General features: G+C 32.6%; 1 protein-coding gene across 1 annotated transcript; it reads right to left on the reverse strand.

The window, feature by feature from the left end:
- Positions 1-8,122: 8,122 nt before the first annotated feature.
- Positions 8,123-10,371, reverse strand: LOC130500359 (uncharacterized). Its single transcript, XM_056995338.1, has 8 exons — positions 10,147-10,371; positions 9,936-10,064; positions 9,689-9,859; positions 9,354-9,610; positions 9,125-9,260; positions 8,893-9,022; positions 8,583-8,818; positions 8,123-8,473 (listed from the first exon to the last, which is right to left on the reverse strand). The coding sequence occupies exons 1-8, from the start codon at positions 10,354-10,356 to the stop codon at positions 8,297-8,299; spliced, it is 1,446 nt and encodes a 481-aa protein (XP_056851318.1). The 5' UTR covers positions 10,357-10,371; the 3' UTR covers positions 8,123-8,296.
- Between the last annotated feature and the right edge of the window lie 13,186 nt (positions 10,372-23,557).

Consider the following 23,557-nt stretch of genomic DNA (forward strand, 5'->3'; position numbering starts at 1 on the left):
ACTTAGGAGTACCTTCTGCGAACCAAACTCCTTTAAACCAAGCAACTTTCGGGTCCTTCCTTCTCGTGATGTTCCACGTCTGAGCTGTAAGAAAACCAGGTTTAAATTCCCCATTTTCCCTCATCCACAGACATTCATCATCACACTGATTAAGCCCCCTACTCTTTAGAGCCAATATCTCCTGACCTATCATCCTCAGAGAGTAGACCCTATGACCTCTGGTTCTGTAAATTTGAATTGCGTGCTCCACTGTAGCATTCTTTGGAATACCCAAGTCCATACTCCCTCTTTCACCAATAAACTCAATTAAAGGTCCTAGATTAGACCAATTTTCATAGCAGAAGGAAGTATTAGCTCCACTGTTTATCTCCTTTCTGGTTAACTGCATTGCCATAGGTCTCAGTTTCACCAGCATACTCTCTTCTCTTATACTCCAAAACGACCCCTTCCTGATGAGATATTTCCAAATCCATTTAACCCACAAAGAGGATCTTGCATTCAGAATGCGCCATATTAGCTTTAGACAAGAGACTCTGTTCGCTTCAGTCAAGTTTTTTAGCCCAAGCCCTCCCTCATCCTTTGGTCTGCAAACATCACTCCAAGATACCTTTGCTTTGTGCGTAGATAAAACTGGCCCAGACCACAAGAAAGCAGCACAAATACTATTTATTTCTTGAATACACTGGTTTGGCAACCTATATGCTGACATCCAAAAATTGGTGATACTATAAAGCACAGATCCAATTAATTGAAGCCTACCAGCAAAGGTAAGATGCCTCGCAGTCCATGAAGAAATACGAGAACAAATCCGAGAGATGAGAGGGCTATAGTCATGCACATTCATTCTCTTTGTTAGAAGAGGAAGTCCAAGGTATCTAACTGGAAGCGTACCTTTGTCGAACGGGAACTGATCCAAAATAGCCACTGTATCATCCTCCTTCACTCCCGCCAAATACAAAGTTGATTTCTCCATACTTATGTTAAGCCCCGACTTCTTCTCAAAATCTTTAAATACTGCTAGAATACCTTCTATGGAACTCTTCTTACCATCAGAAAAAACCAGAACATCGTCAGCAAAACAAATGTGAGTCAGGTTCAAATCCTTGCAATACGGGTGGAAACCAATTCGCTTCTCAGTTGCAGCTTTATCAAGGAGTTTCGACAACACATGCATACTAATAACAAACAGGTACGGAGACAGAGCACAACCTTGACGCAAACCCCTTTTACTGTTAAAATAACCTGTTAACTCCCCATTTATCTGAATAGAGAAAGATGCAAGCTCAATACACTTCTTTATCCACAAGATAAATTTCTTTGGAAACTTCAAAGCCGCAAGAACAGACAATAAGAAAGACCACTGCACTGAGTCAAAGGCCTTTGATATATCAATCTTCATTGCGTATCTCTCTGTCACTGAATCCTTGTGATAATTTTTCACAAGTTCTGATGCTAAAAGAACATTCTCCATGAGGAGCCTATCTTTAACAAAGGCTGACTGACTTAAAGATATGAAGAGAGGCAGAATACCCTTCATACGATTTGCAAGAAGCTTCGAAATTACCTTGTAAATAACATTACAGCATGAGATGGGGCGGTAGTCCTTCATATAGCTTGCATCATTCTTCTTTGGGATTAGCGCCAAAATAGTAGAATTTATACCCTTAGGTAGAAACCCCTTATCAAAAAAAGATTTCACTGCGACTACGAAATCCCCTCCTGTTATAGCCCATGTAGCTTTAAAGAATTCACTAGTAAATCCGTCGGGTCCTGGGGACTTATCAGCTGCCATAGAGAACAAAACCTTTCTCACCTCTTCTGTAGTAACTTCTTTAATCAGCATGCTTCTATCTCCTTCCGAAGACTCAAAAGAAAGTAAAGACTTCAACTCCTCTACATCCACTCCCGTAAACTCAGTAGGATTATGAGTTAAGAAACTGTAGAAATGATCCACTGCCTCTTTTTTAATATCCTCTTGAGTTTCTGCTACTGAGCCATCTAATCTCTTAATCTCTCTTATAGAATTCCTGATTTCTCTAACTTTAGCAACTCTGTGAAAACTCTTATTATTCTCATCTCCAACTTCAAGCCAATGAACTTTTGCCCTTTGGCTAATCACCTTCTCTTCTATAGTGGATAGAAAGATCCATCTTCCATAAGCAATCGACTCCACTTCAATATTATTTTGAGTAGGATTCTCCAATGTCCTATTCTGAGCTTCACAAAGATTTTTGTAAGCCTCCTTTGTCTTCTTTACTATCTCCCCGACTTTCTCTTTGCTGAGCTGCTTTAAGATTGGTTTTAAAGCCTTCAATTTCTTTGACAATCTGAATAGAGCAGAAGTAGAATTGAACAGAACATCAGTTCCTGACCAAAAACCCTCTACTACTGTGATGAAATCAGGCATGTCCACAAGCGCATTTACAAATTTAAACGGTTTACGCGGCTTCATCAACTCAGATTTAATAACCACCCTGCACCGCTGATGATCTGAGCAGCCTCCTGCATCAAACACACAATAAGATTGAGGAAACCTTCTCAACCATTCTTCATTAATAAGCGTACGATCCAACTTCTTGCAAATGATCCCATTATCTCTTCTATTGCTCCAAGTGAACCGAGGACCCTGATAAGACATATCAATCAGCGAACAGTACTGGACTACCTCTTGAAACTCCCTCATACCCGAATAATCCTGAGACGAATCAATAACCGAATGCTCCACCCCACTAAGAATCTCATTGAAATCTCCTTGCACAATCCATGGAGACTTCTTTATTATAGGAGAGTCCTGATGATCCTTTAGATCCTTCCATAAATCTTTCCTTTCTTCAGCCAAATTGTAACCATAGACAAACGAACAGAAAAATTCATCCTTCATCCCCTCCAACAGAACCGAACAAGTAACAAGTTGTGCACTCTGAAAACAAGGAGTTACCCGCACCTTTGGATTCCATACTATCCATAATCTTCCCAACCTATTATGCTCATAGTTAGCAATATATGACCAATCAGGAAACACCTTCTCCAAAATCTTCTTCACTTTATTCTCCTTCACTCTTGTCTCTATCAAACAACCAAACTGAAAACCCCTTTTCTTCACCCACTCTTGAACCACCATATGCTTAGTATGCTTATTGAAACCCCTAATATTCCAATAAAAACTAGACATATTATTGGCGTCGGTTTTTCTTCTTATTCAGAATACCCGGATCAACTTCCTGAGCCTTCTGACCTGCTTTATCTTTCAGATATCTATGGTTTATCTTTGATTCTCTAGGCAAAACCCTCCGAGGAATAACATCTTCTTCCTTAGTTTCCTCGTGAGCTTCATCTCCTTCCTGATCTTCATTTTCAGTTTCCATACTACCTTTATCTTCCTCCGGTGTTAAGACAGCAAATCTCGACTTCGAGAGAAGAGACACCTGCCCAAATTCCAATTTTCTTTGACTCAAATTAGCAGAGCGGCTAGACTTTCCTGGTGATACATCTAGCCATTCTACCTCTTTGACCATTTCTTCCTCTTGAAGCACTCTTCGAGGACTTGTTTTTTCTCCCATTTCCAAAACTTCTCCATCTTTATTCCATGCTACAGAATCTTTTTTCCCCTCCTCATTAAACACCCCCTCTAGGTTCTTCTCCAATACTATCTCACCTTCTTCCTTCTTCTCTTCTTCTTTCTTATCCTCATCCTGGTTAATATCTTTATCTTTCTTCTCACCTTCCTCCTGTTTCTCTTGCTGCAATTCTTTATCCACGATACACGCTTTAATAGAATGCCCCCATTTATCACACTTCTCACATTTCTTTGGCAGCCAAGGGTAATTATATTCCACCAAAACCTCCTCTCCTTGAATATTAAAATTCATCTTCTTTGGTAGATCCTTTGTAAGATCAACCTTTACAAAGACTTTTGCTACATCCAAGTTCAAGCACTGAGCTGTCTCTGGATGTAACCTGCTTGGACTGCCTATCGGACTTGTCAGAAAACTCAGACCTTGCCACGAGAACATCTTGATTGGAACATTTTTAACATGAACCCACATCGGTATAGATTGCACTGGTGGCTTCTCCTTCTCAATCACATGTGACCATTTCGTCAAAATCACTGGTATACCCGCTAAGTTCCACATACCTCTTCTCAGAATCCTCTTCCTATCCACTTGATTTGGAATTCTAAACTTCATCGTTGTAGTGTTGACCTCAAACACCTCTATCTTCTGCGATCTGTCATTCAGATTCCATATTTTGTTTACAATAGCATGGACTTTAGCAATATGTGGAGCATCCTCCAGAAATTTACCAATCAGGAAATCTTCCCATAATGGTGGAACGCCTTTCGTTATCTCCTCCGGAACCATCATTGATCCAATACCATCCTTCATCGTTATCTCTACTTCATATTTCTTCAGAAATTTTTGACCCTGAACCGCTCCAATCCAGTCACCTTTGGATCTTCTCTCACCCAGATCCTCTAGCTTCTGAATCGATCCTTCTTTACCCTTTTCCAAATCAGAAGATTTCTCCTCTCTATCTTCTTCAATTTCTTTCATCTCAACAACCTCCTTCAAACCCAGATTTGGATCCATATCTTCAGAAATTCGGTTTGTTTGTTGCTCAGAAGCTTGCACATCCTCGCGTGACACACTCCCCCTTGTCGGAGAAGGAGCAGATCCCAGCGGATCCGCCGTACTCATTGGACTCGAACGAGAAAACCCCAAAATCGCCAAATCGCCTTTTTTGTCTCCTTAGCAAAACGGTGCGTTTCGGATTTTAATTAACCTGTCTAGTGATCTATTTATTTTATAAGTTCCAGAATCAAGCTAAGAAGAAGATATAATTTGGTTGAAATAGGCGATAGTAAACAAGCAAAATAAACACGAGATTGATTCAATTAAACAAGAGCTAGCCTAGGATATTTCATTGGATATTGAATTGGAGCCAAACAATTATTCAAGCGCGATGAAGTGCTTTCTAGAACTCAGATCACTCAGCTGGAACACTCCACTGTCGTGGCAGTGATCGCTTTGCAGATCGATCTCACCACCTAACTGTCGTTGGGATGAGGATTGATTGCAAGCTTTAGAGAACATGTCCAATCAGTTCACTTACCACCCTAATATCTACTTTCGCTGATTAGGGATACTAAGCTCATTCAATACATGTCAAGTTATCTTCCTAAGCGGTTAACTATGTGATGAACTAGTGATCTAACATCAAGTGATCAGTTTAATGAAAGCAGTAAGAACAGTATGAAAGAAGAACAGTTATGGATCGCTTATCTATGTTTAGCTCATGCCTTAACACCCTAAAAACCCTACGCGAGCAAGGTCACTACTCGATCATGATGCACATAAACAAAGACATAAATCCTGAATAAAATTGCATAAGAACAGAGTATGAAACAATAGGGTTCAGATGATCTTCTCTATGAGAGGATGAATTCTTCTCCCTTACAAGTTGCAGATCGCAAATACTCAGTGTTCTCTTGTAAAACTAGCGTAAGGAAAAAAGAAAATAGATAGATGGCGTTTTTATATGGAGGCGCCAATCAGAAGAAAATAGATTAGGGCAACAGGGTTTTAATTCCCGAAATAGGAGTTTCCATATTCGTCTGGAACAATCTCCGGATCACTCCGTCTGCTTGTTCCGCTTGAGAGAGAACAGTCTCGGGACTGTTCTCTTGAGTGTTCTCCGCAGGAATGCTCCAAAAGGACTTCTTTTCATCAGGCACCTTCTCTTCTTTCTTCTACTAACTCCAGACCTGTGAAAGGTCAAAAAGGACTAGACTGACACGAATTAGTGACTTGAAACAAATGAAAACATATATACAATGATGTGAAAAACACCATATATCAATACATATCCACTGATTCTGTATTAACAGTCAACTTGCCAAGTTTCACAAAGTTCATTTCTACTGGTTGTGGGATATATGGTCCATCATCTCAGTTTCTGAGAAAATAATCCGATCATCTGCAGCAACAACACCAACTACACAAACTCCAGCGAGAAGATACATTAATACAATCTTCAAGAATATCCAGGGATATGGTATGAAGAAGTATCCATCACTGCCAACTACAAACATCCAGTTTGGTAGTTCACTGCTACGAAAAACATACATAAAAAGAGCTTGTAAACATTCATTCAAGATCTTTTAAAGAGTAAGAAGATAAAACATACCGATTGGTGGTTTCTTTGGGATCGCCGTTGCAAAGAGAAAGTGAGATAGATGATGCATCGAGAAGGCAATATCTGTCGGATCAAAGAAAACCACGTCCTATGGTCTGATGTCCACATCTCCTAAATGGAAGGAAATAAGAAAAGAGAACATGTTCACATATATATGACTGATGGATATAGGTTTTTGTAGAAATAGATGTATTGATGCATCAAAACTCTAGATGCGATGCTAATCAACACAACAAGAATGGTGTGAAAGCTTACGAGGTTTTCAACAAAACTCCAATATGATACCAGTTCTGGATAAAATAAATTTTAAACATAGTTACAATATCATAAAGTATAGATATTTAACGTTATTGAGTTCAATGATACACAAATTATAGTATCATCAATATTAATGTTGTTGAGGCGTGTGTCTCTATAGAAGCTTTAATGATATTGTAATTTTGTTTAAAATTAATACATGTAGAAAATAGAAAGATGATGTAGGTATTTTATGTTGTTGAGTTCAATGATAAAGTTAAGCTAATGGATGTGTTACATTGTGGATTTGATATCTAGCAAATTAATCAAGTAGTTTAGATTTTGTTATGCACTATCTATGATCATTAAATTGCATAAAATATGATATGATTGGAGTGGTTTATATTTTCTTTTTCTAAAATTGAATTTAGGTATTGATAAGAGCCCATAGAGAATGTCTTATGTTTGGCATATATGATTTTCTGAACCAAAACATTATATGTTAGACGCTACTAGCTGGATTTCAAAGTAGTTAAAAAAAATTATAGCCAAGGGCAATCAGTTAGAAATATGAAAAACATTGGAAATATATATAGTCAAACTAACACAATAGAACTCTGGAAAATAAGAAGTATTGCAATAACAAAGATCATAAAAGTACTTGAGTATACTCGGAAGACTTGTTCAAATGACGACGAATTTGAAACAAACCCAAAGACTCGGACACTACAAATTGTGTTTCGCTTAGCTATGGATGTCCTTCTCAGAAAAGAGTCAGGCTTGCCTTGTGTTGTGCTATCTCTCTCTGCCAATTCCTCTGATTTCATCTGCAGTAAACCAAGTGATGAGCCCACATATAAACTGAAAATGGTGCCACAAACAAGTGAGCTATTTATCTCAATGCCACATATCTAAATTTGTTTCGTGCAAATTTTCTCTATGAAGTCTCATGCACTGCAGACGAGCGTGAAATAATCAAAGCTCATAATCCAAACAAATCTCTATACTTATCTAGCGATGAGATGAAAAATAACCACAAAGCTCTATGATTATCGCTATTCAAAAAAATCTCTAAGCTTGAACAATAACCAGTTTATAGTTTATGACCAAACAAGTAAATTTAAAGGACGTAGATACATAGTCACACCAATTAACAATTGATTATTTATTATGTTGTACACTAAACTTCTTTAAGCTAAGCTTCTTTGAAGAAGGTTTTGAAATCCTCCTTGATCTTGAAGATATCATACATAATTTGATGCACTTCCATCAGCGACAAGGGAAATCTACTAGCAAAATACTTGCCCACTTTTGTTTTACTGTTTCCCACAATAGCCTAACACATCAACGACATTCAAATTAGATTTTGTAAAAATTATTTTGAGATATCATACATAAAAGATCTCTCTAATCAAACCTAATCTTATATACTAAAGGGTATCTAGGGTTAAAAGACACTTAACCCAGCCCATGTTATTCTGGTTCGCTGGCCAATTTGCCCATTTGTCCATCTGAATTATAAGCCTTCGTATCACAAGCGTCCTGTAGTGATTGTCTGTCCACTCAATCGTCGGTGCGATGCTGGAAGAAGTAAAAGAGAAGGTTCTATTGAGGACAAGAATTGAAGAAAATAGCTAGGGAGCTGAGAAAGAGGCCTGTCCATCAACATCATAACCTTTGGATTCATAGATTATATCATAAGCTTTGGATTAAAAAATGAGGCCTGTCCATCAACATCTAGTAAAGGCCTGTAAAGGCTTCTCTAGCTTACAGGTCGGTAACGTACAAGCACTCGTACACACATATTTATTTTGTTTCCTTACTTTCTCTAGAGGATAAGGCGTAATAAAAAACGGAACATAAACTATAGATAGCGGCTGGCTGCTACTGCAGCGAATGATAGAGCTGCTGATGCAGCAGTAACTACTCCAGCTGTCATGGCACTTACACGCAGGAGTCTCCAAGAGATCAGTTTGCAGTACTCGTCAGCTTCTTTGTAAAGAGAACAATTGGCTCCTCCTTCAGCGATGGCTCTTTTGTTCTAACAACATAACATGGCAGGTGAGGTCAGCGATGGAAAATACAGCTTAGGGTATGGGTCAATTTACTTTAGTTATAGTTTGCAACAAGTGTAAAGAGAGATGCATTACCTGACGCCTGAAGCTCTCTATAGTTTGTTTGACAATGTCAGTGAGAGTCTCACTTGGTGATGTTGATAGCCTGAAGAAATGACTGTTCCATTCGTCTACAAGCTTCTTAAGAAGAGAAACACTGACTTCTGGATTATCCATATAAAGTTTGTCCCAAAGGTCAAAGCAGTCTATGTTTTCGGTCAGAGTTCTGATAGCGATTGATGTAGCTTCCTTGGTTAATAAGACATGATTCCCTGTAACAAATGGTAACACATTACATATCAATTCGGAGAAAAAAAAGAGGAGGCAAGGATTGTTACTAAATTACCTTTATCTCCAGCTAAGGTCAAGGCAAACGAGAATAATTTTTTCATGGCAAATCTTCCTCCTCCTGCCCTCTCTGGTGAAAGAGCCACTTCCTTCAACAAGGGATAAATTGCCTCAAACCTCTTTGTAGTCTGTGAGCATACATACGGAGACAATTGCTTAAGGTCAGAGTCCACAAACTCATCAATGTTTAGATTTGTTTCTATAAACAAACTCAAAATACAAATAATTACCTCAACTCTTGCGGATGGAGCAGGGAATGTGAGGCGCAGCAAGATCTCAAGTGAAGGAAGTGGAACCAGACGCTGTCCTTCCATAACACCACCTCCTTTTACGAGTATAGTGAGAGCCTCCGGACGAGACAAAATGCTGTAATGAAAAGTGAATAAACAAGATGAGAATATTCGCACAGTAGAGGAGAGGAGAGAGATCAATAGAGAAGAAAAACACTATGCGACTCACAACTCAGCTAATTGAAGGACGAGATCCAAAGACTGAGGGCAGCACTTGTCATTACTGACTAGCGGTAGCAAGTTACACATCCATGAATACAAGCCAGTAGATAAATCACCTACGGAGGCCTGAGCCATCATCCAAACAATAAGGGGAAGCTTGTCGGGTCCTTGATACGTGTCTTTATCCCTCAGTGAAGGCAAAACCGCAACCAAAGAATCAGGTCTACAGCGCAATACCATAGCCAATACAACAAAATGTCCCGCCTAACCAAACAGAGTAAATAACTTAGAATCGGCACAAACACACACACAGAGATGCAAGCATTGAAGATGTTTCATCACCTGAGATCTGGGGCGATAAGATGCTGGAACATTGTCACCACCTTCAGCCAAATTGTCCAGAATACGATCACACAACCAAGATACAATATCCGAGAGATATTCAATTTGACGTTGTTGGATCCAATCGACTGAAAATTTGTAGAGAGGCGTAGGAATTTGAGATAACGGAATCTGCAAAGAGATGAGATTATCAGCTTCGAGAATAATCCAAAACAGAGATAGTTTTTTTTTTTATTGTGCTCCTCACATCGATGAGAGTGGACAAAGGAGCGTCCTTGAACATCTTCACCCATGGGAACGCTACTCCTGAGAATGCCTCTTCAAAGTAATCGGTATACCTCGACAACAGCTCATCATCCCCACACAAACACTCTCTCTATTCACAGAAAAAAAAACAACTATCGAAATTGAATTTTTTTGGCTTTTTTTTTCTCGATCAAGATCGAAATTGCACTTACCATTGCTTTGACGAGGTGATCAATAAGATGAGGAGGATCGATCTTTGCCGCTGCTTCGGTCAGAGACACTATCTGCTTATCATATTCCTCCCCCTTCGCCCCCGCCGCACCCTCGCGATGATCCATTAGGTTTTCTACCGTCCCTCGCTTCTCAGATTCCTCCGCCTTCAGATTCTTATCCTTCTTCGCAGCAGCACCCTTGCGACCCATTAGGTTTTCTAAAGTTTATCGCTTTTTGCTTTTTGCTTTTCTTCTTAGCCTTCGGCGATGTTTCATGGGCTTGTGGACCTCGTGTAAATAAGGCCCATCTTTGGATAGAGTTTTAAACTCTTAACTCCATCGATCTCGACATAATTACAGCTTAATTGGGGGATTTAAAACTTTTATTATTATCTGTTAGGATTTTTCTTAAATTCTATTACAAAATATGAAATATATATATACATATCTTATTATATAAAGTTTGGTTTTTCAAAATTACTAATTAATACGATCGCGACACATGTTAATTATATATTTAAGATTGCGATACATGTGTTTAAATAAGATAGTAAACATGATTATAACACATGACAATTATAATTATATATTTATTAATTACAAACTTATAGAAATGAATAATTTTTATAAAAATATTTTATTTAGTATTATAGAAATATATGCAATAAGAAATTTAAGATTGTCACATGTGTTTAATTGTTATAAATATGTATTTATTTTATTGTAATTTTAATTTTCTTAAACAAAAAAAAATTAGTTTACAAAATTAATATATATATATATGCAATAGTGATTTTAATTTCTAAAATCTTAAATACTTACATCTATTTAGAAATAAGATATCTATATGCATATAGTTAATTTGTTATCTAGATCAGTTTAATAAAATTGACACTGTGGTTACAATAAAATGAAACACAAAAATTGTAATATAAAGTATTATTCTCTTCTCGAAAAGTATATTACTATAATAACTGAAAATTCAAAGTAGAAAATCTTAATAATGAGGAACATAAGAAAGTGTATGACAATGTTAATGATTCAATTGGCTTAATTAAACTTTTAATTTTTTGTATTTTATTTTTTAGCTTAGGTTCGGTTTAGTTTTTCAAGTCTAAGTATTTTCTCTAATCTTATGCCCAAAGTAACTAATAACTCTTAATTCACCTTCATGTATTAAATTTTTAAATACAGATAGAAACTTATGTTGAAAATGAAATTTTATTCATAAAATAAATTTTACATATAGTAAAACTATAATAAAAAGATTTTTATCATTTCTATGTTTTCATAAATTTAAATATTAAACAAAACTCAACGCATGGATCCATATCTAGTATATATATATATATCTTTTTATACTATAAAGAAGAGTTTTACTCTCTTCTTATAGTGACACGTCAGAAAATAGCTTAGCCATATGATGACACGCGTTCTTTTTGTTATGGAATTTCGTTTGGGTTTCACGTGTGTTCTATTTGTAAAGATTTAAGGTCCACTGATAACATTTTAAATGGGCTTCTTGTAAAAATGTATTGGGCTATTCTTTTGTTTTAATTACGTTTTAATATAACCCGTACGAAACGGTGTCTTTTATGCGTAAGTTGTTTGATGCAATTCAAACGTAAGTTAGGGTTTATCTACTAAACGATGGAGTTTCATGATGTCGAGTTAGACGAATCGTGATGTAGAATCTCTGTATGTGGTTTTCATGGCGTCCTTTCATCTACAGTTCTAAAAATCATAACCGACGGCTTGATTCATCGCTTTAAACAAACAAACTAGATTTTGACCCGCCCTTTAAAGGGCGGGTATATTTTTGGTTTTAATTTAATTTTCATTTTTTTGTTTTCTTTGTAATTATATTTGTATTTTTTTATAATCATATTTGTGTGTAAATGTTAATCAAAATATATTTTATTAAATAATAGCAATTTAAAAGTTGGTCTTGTATACGCTCGGTTAGGGCTGGATTGCCGGTCAAACCCTCCAACACGCGGTTTCAATTTTGTTTCGATAAAAAAATATGATTTGCACAACCCGCAAACAAATAATTTGTACTGGTACCGTCCTATTTAATTTTGCGGTTATCTGCGGGTTATAAATTGTTTAAAATAATTATTTAATTTAATTATTATAAAAAATAAAAATATTTATAATAAAAGTTATATATTTTTAAAATTTTAATTTTTTTAAATTACCATATTTTTAAAAAAGTTTTTACTCTTCTTTTTATTTGAAATACTTTTCGGGTCCGTAGATATCCGCAATCCAAAATCTGCCAACCCGCACTCACCCCTAATAAAATACTCATAGCCCGCATCCGTAAATCGATTTTTTCAAATAGTTAAACCAAATTTATGATCCGCCCTTAAAAGGACGAATATATTTTTTAAGAAATATAATTTTTATAAAATCCAGGCTGTAACCAATTATATCTCTGAATATTTCATTTTTTCTAGGATATATTTAATTTTTCTCTAGGATATATTTAATTTTTCTCTCATATCTCTGAACTTATAAAGGTAGCTGCAAAAAATATACAAAATTCACAATTGAGATTAGTATGATAAAAAGTTTGATATAGATAGACCTTTAAAATAAGAGTTTAAGTTCATGATAAGGAGTTCGATATACAATAAATATGACATTTCTTGAAAATATGAATTTATTCTTATGGAACTTCTTTGATGTTGTTGCAGTTATATCTCAGGCATATAAACAATTATATATATGTTATTTATAGGTTCTATGTATTTTCAAATTGGACCCAACTATTATCAACATGACATATTCTTATTTAAATAGCAGTGATTTGTGTCTTTCTTAGTAAATATATTTGTGTTTTTCTTTGTAAGCATATTTATGTTTTTTATAATCATATTTGTATAAAATATTTTTTTGAAAAATAAATAATTCTAATTTTTTATATAATTGTATTGAATTAGTGGTGATTCATAACTATACACTTGCGTAATAGTCATTTATTTGTAATGTGGTCGTAAATATATAGAAATAAATTTTGTTTAAATACCAAAATATAGTTCTAATTTTGTTTTTTAAATAAATGCAAATTATATGTTTTCACTAAAGTTTTGTTTCATATATAATCACAATAACACTATTATTATACATAATAGTACACATAATATTACAGGAAAAAACATTACATTATAATATGTCTTGCCATTTAAAATAATGATATTGTTAATCAAAGCCCATAAGCCCAAATATTTTGCATCTCCCGTTTCAAGTTACATGGTTAATGGTCTCCATCTTTTGAATTATATTGATATTGATGCAGTTAATGGGCACGATTGTGGAAGTTATCTTAATATAAAATTGTGTATTATATGTGTATTTTGTGGCAGTTATAAAATTTAAAAGGTGGACATAACTTTATATCAACTGGTCATGCTAGAGAATTAATAGAATAGATTATTATGCCAAAAAAAAACAAATTAACCCCATTGGCTGAAGTCAATCACGATCTGGCAGTAAATGAGAATTTTCCCTCTTCAAGGCAGTGTATTACACCTATAAAAAAGGTTAGCCTTCTTCCCTTGAATATCATCATCATCATCTAGATTCATATAAACAACAAAGTTAAGTTATTTTGGGTATAATGGCTAACTCATCATCAATCTTCCTTGCTTATTTGAAGTCCGGCCGTTGCTCTTCCATGGCGTCTCAGTCTCTTATGTAGCTGCATCGGCGGATCTGCACTATCCATTGTCGTCCAGGAGAAGCAAATCCAAGCGGACCATGTCGATGCAGATCCACAGCGACACCATAACTGCTGCCAAAGCTGCACGTAATCCTCCTAAGTCCTATATCATGCCGCAAATTTAGAGACATATAAGAAGGTGGTACTTATCTTTCTCTCTGTGTATATACTTGAATATGCAATAGGAGGAATTAAAAATGATTGTGGGTTGTTGTTCTATGTTATCAGAAAAGACAGCACTATGAGCAAGTAGAGGAACAAGATCCACTTATTAGTTGTAATTCTTCTTTTATGTAATTGAACACAGTTTTGTATGTTGGAAATGACTTTTACGGTCAGTTTCATATACACACCTTGCAAGGAATATTCACGAATTAGCTGCCACATTGGATCATGTTAAGGTTTTGCTCTTATTCTCTGCCGTTGAACGATTCTCCTGGTGAAATATAATATATTGAGAGTTTACTGATCCTCGTAACCTTTACAATATCTCAATTTGCTTGATGTTGGTATGTAACAGTGACATCAAGGCTTTCAATTCCTTAATCTGTCTTCTGATGATAACTAAATAAAGAAAATGATTGTTAGTTTGTCTCTGTAGAAGCAGGTGTATGGTCCAAGGTTGTAGCCAGGGAAGAAGGGTTGTCTTAGGCCTGGGCATAAAATTCAGAATCCGAAATCCGAACCGAACCCGAACCGAAAAACCCGACCCGTTATCCGATCCGAAATGTAAAAATACTCGAACGGATTTTGTAGGATGATATAAAAAATATCCGAACCTGAAGTGTTATTAACCGAACCCGAACGGGTAACCCGAAAAACCCGAAACTAATAGTTAATATAAATATTTTGAAATATATATATATATATATATATAAGTATTTTAGTTATTAAATTTAATATTTGTGGTAATATGATATATAATAATAAATATTAACAATATTAAAAATATTTTAAGTACACAATTAGTTATAAATAAGTAATTTATAATTTGTTCATTGGAATAACATGGTCTACTCTCTATAATATAATGTATATTGTTTATAAATAATGTTTGTTTTCATGCTTGATTTAACATTTTATTGTTATTTTAGCAATTTTATATGTGATAGATTAATTTTTATTAATTTAATTGTTTTCTTTATGTTTTTCTTTAAGTTTTTGTTTTTTTCCTCGATTATATCCGAACCGAACCGATATAACCCGAATTCGGATGATATATGGTTACTTTATGGGTTTTAATACGCAATAAAAATTTTAACCGAACCCGAAGTGTTATTATCCGAACCCGACCCGTACTAATGAAATTTTACTATGGGACCTAAAAGCATAAACCCGAAAACCCAAAATCCGAAAAACCCGACCCGAATGCCAATGGATACCCGAACACCCATGCCCTAATTTCTCTGCTAAATTTTATGCTGCAACGGTTTCTTTAGGTCCTTACAAGAGTGATTTTTTTTTTCCTTTGTTGGTGGCTGAAATAAGAATCTAGAGCTGTTGGATGACATCTACTACCTACATATCTTTTTTTTTCAGTGGGTTATAGCAGATTTACTAATTACTTTCTACTCTTATTTGCTTATGGCTAACAGATGTTGGATACAATGCACAATCTGAACAAACTCCATAAGGTTGTCTTTAGGAAAAAATTGAAACTCAAATGCAAAGAGGAGAATCTAGCTGTGGCCGAAACCAATATTGATCAATTTTTGTAACACGGAACTCCTAGGATTGGACTGGAATCAAGTAGATTTATTTTGTAAATATGAAATCACTCAGTTGTCCCTTGTATGTGGTTTTATTGTAGAAAGAGACTATCCATGTGAACATTGGCTAGATTGATGAAGAAAAATGGGTCTTCCAATCCAAGATTGCTGAACAATGCCTTGATGTTTTTTTAATAGAAAATGCAGTATGTTTCTCTATAGAAATGATCATTGATGGAAAAGTACGTCGCGGTGTTATGCTTTCTAAAACTCTATTCAAACGACAGACTCGAGCTTTTGTAGTAGGCAAATGTTGGTTACTGTTCTTTCTGATTTTTTTTTTGAGAAAAATAGTTTTTCTCTAAGCGAATATCTTCTAAAGCATGTTTGATTTATATATTGATTGTCAGCAGTAGGACTCGGGAAATAAACCGAATCCGAAAATCTGAACCGATCCCGATCCGATAAAAATAAAATCGAACCAATCAGAACCCAACATAAATATCGAATGGATCTTGTTTTATGGTATTTCGGTTTATGGGTATTATCCGAACCGAACCCAAATTTAAATGTATATGCGATAGAATCCGAAACATTCAAAACTCCAAAAAAATCTTGTACCAAACATGATCTCAATTCATAATATGTATCCAAAATACACTAAGATATAAGAGTTGATGGTTGAAGGTGGCCGTTGATGTTTTAAGTTCTTATATTTTAGTTTTATTTTCATTGAACAATGTTTCTTATTTTATGAGAAGTTGATTTTCATTTTATGCTTTCATTTATTTGGTTTTATTCCTATTGATAAATATGAGGTGAAGAGCAAATATGCGCTGAAACCGCTTGAAACGACTCACTACTCTTCTCTAACTCACTACTTTTCTCTGAACCAATATTTTTTTATCCTTAAGTCTCTAAATCACTCGGAGAGATCTTTTTTTGACACAACTCACAATTCAAAATCTGATTGTGTGAAACTGGAGTTTTTTTGCGAAAAATTTCAAAAGGCAATGTACATAAGAGAAGAGAAAATGATTTGTTCTTAGAGAAAATAAATGATTTTTTCGAGTCGACAGATGACGAATTTTTATAACAAAGCAAATGATGACAAACTTAGTTTATGATAATACATTTTTACTTTTTGTGTGTGACGGTATATAAAAGTGAATGCGAATTTAGAAAATTTAACATTATATTTAACTATTAGTTATATGTTTCTTTTTTAAAATTAGTCAATGTGACATATCGATATAAGCTAAACTAAAACAAATGTTTTTAAAAAATATATATTTTTATGATTTTAACAGTTAATTAAGTTTATGATTTATAAAATAAATAGATAAATTTGACGTGATAAAAAACTAATTTTATTTTCAGAAAAAAATTAAACATTTTAATATATTTAAATTAATTATTTATCCGTCCATTTGAAATCTTTTTTGTCACAAATATATAATTTAAGGATCAAATTGACCAAAATGTTTTTATTAAAGAGGTAAATATATACTGATACCCCTAGCATTAACTAATTTAAACATTAGAATTTTGAGTTAAATGGTGGAGATTTGAGACTAAGGTTTAAAATTTTATGAAATAAAAAATAAATATTAAAATTTTTGATAATAAAAATTTGAAAAACTATTTCAAAAATTATTTTTAATTAACAAAAAGAAAATTTGAAAAGTAAAATAAAACATTTCGGAAAAAAAATCAAAAGAATTGTAAAAAAAATTGAATTTGAAACATATAATCTGAAACTATAAAAAATATTATTTTTATTATTTTCTTTATTTTATTATTATTTTATTTTTGTATTTATTTGTTTGTATTTATATATCTAGAGTATTAGAGTCTTTTTACATATTAAATAAACTATTTTGATTATTTTCCTCTTTAGGATCTCTTTTGGTGACAAAAAATTGAAAGTGATCTTATTAGAAGAATTGCCCAATCACAAATCACTTTCTTTCACAATTTTTTTATTTACTGTTCAACACAAAACTTTGCAAATAATAATCAAATCAAAAGAAGTGACTTGACGATTATACCAAAATAAATTGATGGTATGTCAATGGAAAACTTTGAGATGATGACCAATCCGGTGATACAGGGAGTATGTTAACCAAAGAAATTCATCTATAGTTTTTTTTCTAATCATCAGTCTTATTATTCACTGATCCATATGAGCATGCATATAGTATGCAAACACACATATATATGTCGACGAATTATAAAAATTAAGTACATACAGATAATAAATTAATAAAGAATACAACAAAAGAATGTATTATTCTTTACTCATATTTTCTATTATGTCAGTCTTTTTCCTATTAAAAATAAGCATGCTAGTCTTATTATAGTCAAAACTATATAAATAGTATTAATAGAGTATCACTCTTGTTTCGTATTCATATAATATCTTTATTTTTTATTTTATGTTGCATTAACAATTCATTGATTAATATTATTTTAAGTAATTTACCACATTTTTGTTTAAATAGTTTAATTATTTTTAAAAATGATAATTCGACTATAGTATCAATATTTATCATTAAAAATGACTGATTCTTTTTTAAAAAAAAAATTGTATATTTTACCTTTTTGCATTTCTTTGACACAGTTTTGGAAAATATATATATGAGTAAATATAAATATTATTAATTTTAGTTTAATTAGTTTTTTGGAGTCTATGATTTATTGTATCCACTATTAATAAAATATATTTAAACTCAATTATATAGTTATTTCTATATTATCATATGTATTCATATTCTTAATTGTATATAATTTGATGTTTGACATTAAATTATTTTTATAAATAAATGATGATAATTTATCTATATTTAAGATGTTTAACTGTTTGTTTGAAAACATAGATTAGATTAGATAATTCTAAAATTGGTTTCCTTTCTAAAAAACTTTAAGTAAGTAAATGAAAATTTCAATTTTTTAAAAACAAGATAATTCTAAACTTCAATTAAAAATTGATATATTTTTTCTAAATAAAAGGTTAATGAAAATTAAAAAAAGATAAAAAATCCCATTTTGGGGATTTTCAATGTTTTCTTTTATTTTAATCACTTTAATTATTTATTATATTTTAATATTTAACAGTTGTTTTTAATTGTAATTTCGAGTTTATAATTGAAACTAAGGATATTATTGCCATTTCAAAAATAATTAGCCTAATAGAACATAAATAATATGGGATTAGTCTAATATGATATAATTATCATTTTTTTGCCTGAACAAAAACTATTTTCCTTTTTTTTATCAATAGAATTTTCCTTGACTTTAAACCTTTTCTCCGCAGTTATGATAAAACACAAGTGAAAACAAAGATGTTAAACATAGTACAAAACAGAGAGAGGAAGTGTGGAGAGGCCAAGTCAAGAAGAAGAGCAAAATGTCATCATTTTTCTATAGGAAAAAAAAATCTGATCAAACGATTGAATGTGTCTTAGTTTGATGAACGATGAGGATATTGTTTTTATAGAATAGTATGATGTCATCAATTTATTTTGCGAGAAGACGCTTGTTTTGTTGTCTGCTTCCAAGAAACACGTCTCTAAAACCACAAACCTTTTTACAGTCATGTCTTTTAACAGAATGCATCTATTAACGAGTTTATATACTGAAATTTATAGTTTTTTATAATAGACTTAATTAATTTTGAAAAGATGAAACTGTTAATTTTAAATATATAACTTTCATCACCAAAAGATGTATCTAATAGTTATGAAGATTGATATAAAAAGTTGTATCTATTGATCACATTGTAAAGACATAACATGAAAAAACATAAAGACATTCTCGTCTCGTACCAAAGATTTTTTAGATTATAAAGACATAACATGGAAAAAATGTTCGTTGGTTTAAAGAAATGGTCGCATTGTCTAATTATGTTCCTCTTCATCCTAAAAGTTGCGTAGATTTTCAAAAATTATTTTCTTAGAAAATTGTATTTTCATTTATTTAAAAATTATTTAAAACTATTTAGTAGTTCAGTTTTTAGGTAATTTGATTATTTTAATATAAATAATTGTATGTGTTTCTTCATCCTAAAAATTACGTAAATTTTTAAAAAAGAATTATTCCAATTATTTTAATATATTAATGATTGTATTTTGTTAGATGTCACATTTTTTTTTCATGGTCGGTCAAATTTAAACCTTTACTTAAAAGAAAAACATTTGATGCAAATAAATTTTATCCTATTGTGTTTACTTGTTATCAATTGGTAATCTAAGTAAAAAAGAGAGTGATTCATCTTTAAACACCAACGAAAACATTTAGATGATTTCTGATATCGATCATTATGTATCATTAAAAAAACTATGATAAATAAGTGATTTGTTGCTTTTTCGTAGAATTACTAATAATAAAGTTACTAAAAATAGTGTCATGTCTTTTTTTCATTTTCGAAACTACAGTTTTGATGAATGCTGTTATTTGATTATTATTTTTATTTTATTATACTTTTAAAGAATCTAAATAAATGTTTACAGGTATGTCATTTTATCCAAACAGATTTCAACACTAATCTAGAAATGTGTCTTTTCATTATTTGTTCATTCTTTATAATTTTTTTTAAAAAATCTATAGAAATACTCTCATTACTTAACCAACCATTTTTTCTATTAAAATATGATTTATGCTATCTTACTAACATAACTATACATTTTGGAATTTATTTTTTTGGCATCTACATTTTGGAATATAACATATCATTTTAATTAATAAGAATTTGTTCCTAACTATAGCTGTGTGTCAGTGACTAGGAATAATTTATTCATAACTTTGTCATTAATCAAAATCTACAATTTATTCTGTTTTCTTTTGTGCATATATACTGGTTTATATTTCTATGAATAACCATGATTAAAATTAGTTAAAATGATCTATCTGTTTCAATAATCTGTGAAAATAACTTTTTAGAAAAAAATACAGTTACAATCTATGTTATTTATATGTTTTCTTAAAATCCACTGTCTAGCAATCCATTAGTTATGAAATTTTCTTGTCTAAGTTTATATATTTAATATAATCACTGATGGAACTATTAGATAAAAGGCAATGACTTGTAATTTAGACAATCCATTTTATCAAACGGAAAATTGGTATGTTTTTCTCAAAAATTAAAATAAAAATATTTTATAGAAAAATCTCATTTATAAAATATATAATGTTTATTTTTATAACAATTTATTTTGTTACGCATAATTTTTTTAAAAAAATATTTCTCATTCACACAATTTATTTAATATTCATACATTATATAAGTATTCAGTTAGACGGATAATAATTTTTTAAAAAAATTAATTATAATATTACACATCCGTTTAACTTTTTAACAGTTATTACAAAGTTAAATAAAGTAGAAAATTAATAAAAATTAATAAAATTCCTTTTTTCCGGGCGTTAACGCACGGGTTTGTTTCCTAGTCTATTTAATGTCATACCAGTAAAGAAAGCTTCATGGTGTTTCTTCTTGCTATTCCTTAGTATGCCACCTCTTTCTCTTAACAAAGGGAATGAAAAAAAAACAGTTTTTTTTTGTTTGTAGATTGTTTAGTCTGTAAACAACACTTTTGATTGTTGACATTGTTTGTTTTCTTCATTTCAATCGCGCGAGCATACTATAATGTTCTTATAATATTCTTATAAAAATTGTAGACAAGCATGTCTCATTTTTTTTTGGTTTTTAGATTTAAAGTGATAGAGCAAGCAGAGAACATGGCATCAAGTAGAGCCTTTAAAACCTCTAAATGTGATCAATCATACAAGAGCTTCACACTGAAAACAGAGTAGTCTTATTATTGTAATTTTTACCTTCACGTCTTCATATTTCATTCAACTTCCGTCCTACACTTTGTTCTGATTTTGGCTTGGCCTCTTCACTCGCGCATGGCCAGCTCTTCTCTTTCTCAGTCTGTTTTTATTCACTCACTCTCTCTGTTTCTACTTGTGTATCATCACACATGCACACACTCACAGCCCCTTTACTCTCTCACGTCTGTCTTTGTTCTTGTAGAGAGAGAAGTGAGTTTATCTTTAATTGTCTACATCGTTCTTTCTCCAACTATTTTTCTTTTTAGAATTGGATTCTTTTTCTTACATCAACACAAGCACATTCTTGTAGTAGTTTTCTCACTAACTACTACTACACACACCTTACCTCTACTAACAACTCCTAACAATTCTATCTAGCTAGACTTAAACCAACACTTCACTCTTTTTTGTTGGCTTAACTAAACTAATACTCTTATTCTTTTTGTTGTGTAACTTCTAGTTACACAACCCAACTTACTTTGACTTAATGTCCACGTTGGTCTACTTCTAGATCCTCTGTTTCTTGCACGTGAAGTCTCTTTTTTATCATCTTCTTCTTTCTTCTTTGTAGCTTCTTCTCTGCTAAACTTCGTTGTTCCTCTTCTAAGTGACTCCTTGGTCACTTCTTCATTCTTCTTTTCTTGTGTGGCAAGCTTCCTTGCTTCCACTTCTTCTCTCTTGATTTCACCTTCTCTTTGTGTGTTTAATCAAAGGTTCAATGCAAACACATTTGTTAACTGCTTGCCACTCTTGCATAAAAATGTTAGATCAAATTATCCACATTATTATCTCATGGTTTTCACCTTAATTACTCTTTTTTCCATCTGAGATTGATTTGTGTTCCTATTTGTATTAAGTCCCATTTGTGTGATCCTCGTTATGCGTCTTTTTCTCAAAATTTTCAAGAATCAGAGGAGAAATGAATTCACCGAGTAAATTGGATTTTCCGATAAGATGCAGAGATAACGATCCTCGAGGAAGCATAACAGCAGCTTCGCAAACTCTTAGATTGCCACCACCATAATCGCATCCTGCATCTTCCATGTATATACCCTTGAGTTTCCATTTTTTCTTTTACTCTGATGCACGTTCGTCGAGAGCAAAGCATGTTAAAATTCAACACGCATTAGGTTTTTTAGTTTAGAAAGATTATTCATGTGATGTGTCGATAACAAAATAGATGTGTATTAATAAAAAAAATTCATTGGATGTTGAACTTTTTTCAGTTAATGACATGTCACTCCCATAATGATTTAAAAATCTGATGTGTCATGCTCTTGAAAGAAACTTTGTGCTATTATTGTGTTGATTCTCTCTTTTCTAAATACAGAAGATGTTAACGTAATACAAGAAGTGCAGCAGCAGCTCCGGCAGCGGATCCGGCAAAGACTAGAACCGCAGCAGTAATAGGTGTCAACTCGAAGCAGCCACTTGAGAGACTCTTGCCACTTGAGAGACTCTTCGAGATCAGTGTGCAGTAATTGTCAGCTTCTTTGTAAAGAGAACAATTAGCTCCTCCTTTAGCGATAGCTCTTTTGTTCTAAAGACATAACATGGGCAGGTGATAGGGGTGGACGTTCGGGTACCTGTTCGGGTTCGGGTTGGGTACTTCGGATTTTCGGGTATTTCGGTATAGGGATGTAGAACCCGTTCGGATATTTCTGTACTTCGGGTTGGGTTCGGGTATTTTTAGTTCGGATTCGGTTAGTTTGGATCGGGTTCGGATATTTAGATTTTAAAAGAAATAAAAATAAATTTTTCATTTTTTAAGTTTCTTGTATTTAAAAATATATATTTTACTTAACTTATTTTTCTATTTTTTATAGATTGAACGATTAATAGATTTGGAGATAATATTTCAAAAATAAAAATATTAATTTGGCTATGCTTTTAAACTTTGGATGTAACTTACATGAAACAAAAAGTTTGACATGCATTTCAAATAAATATCAAATTATTTTCTTCACAATTATATATATACTACTAGTGGTAGCCCGCCCTACGGGCGGGATTTACTTGACTTGTGATCTTGTTTTTATTCTTATATGATTTGTTGTTTGATGTTTGCTTATTTTATCTTTTTTTTTTCTTTTTGTATTTGTTGTCAATATATTTTATTACATAATATTACTTTAGTTAT

Source organism: Raphanus sativus, chromosome 9, assembly GCF_000801105.2.
Source record: "Raphanus sativus cultivar WK10039 chromosome 9, ASM80110v3, whole genome shotgun sequence".
In the NCBI taxonomy this organism is placed as follows: domain Eukaryota; kingdom Viridiplantae; phylum Streptophyta; class Magnoliopsida; order Brassicales; family Brassicaceae; genus Raphanus; species Raphanus sativus.

Coding starts and splice junctions, on each gene's coding strand:
- LOC130500359 (XM_056995338.1), bottom strand. CDS start 10,356: ATGGGTCGCAAGGGTGCTGCTGCGAAGAAGGATAAGAATCTGAAGGCG. Junction 9,860..9,935: donor CTTTGTCCACTCTCATCGAT/GTGAGGAGCACA, acceptor ATCTCTTTGCAG/ATTCCGTTATCTCAAATTCC. Junction 9,023..9,124: donor CTCCATCCGCAAGAGTTGAG/GTAATTATTTGT, acceptor GTATGCTCACAG/ACTACAAAGAGGTTTGAGGC.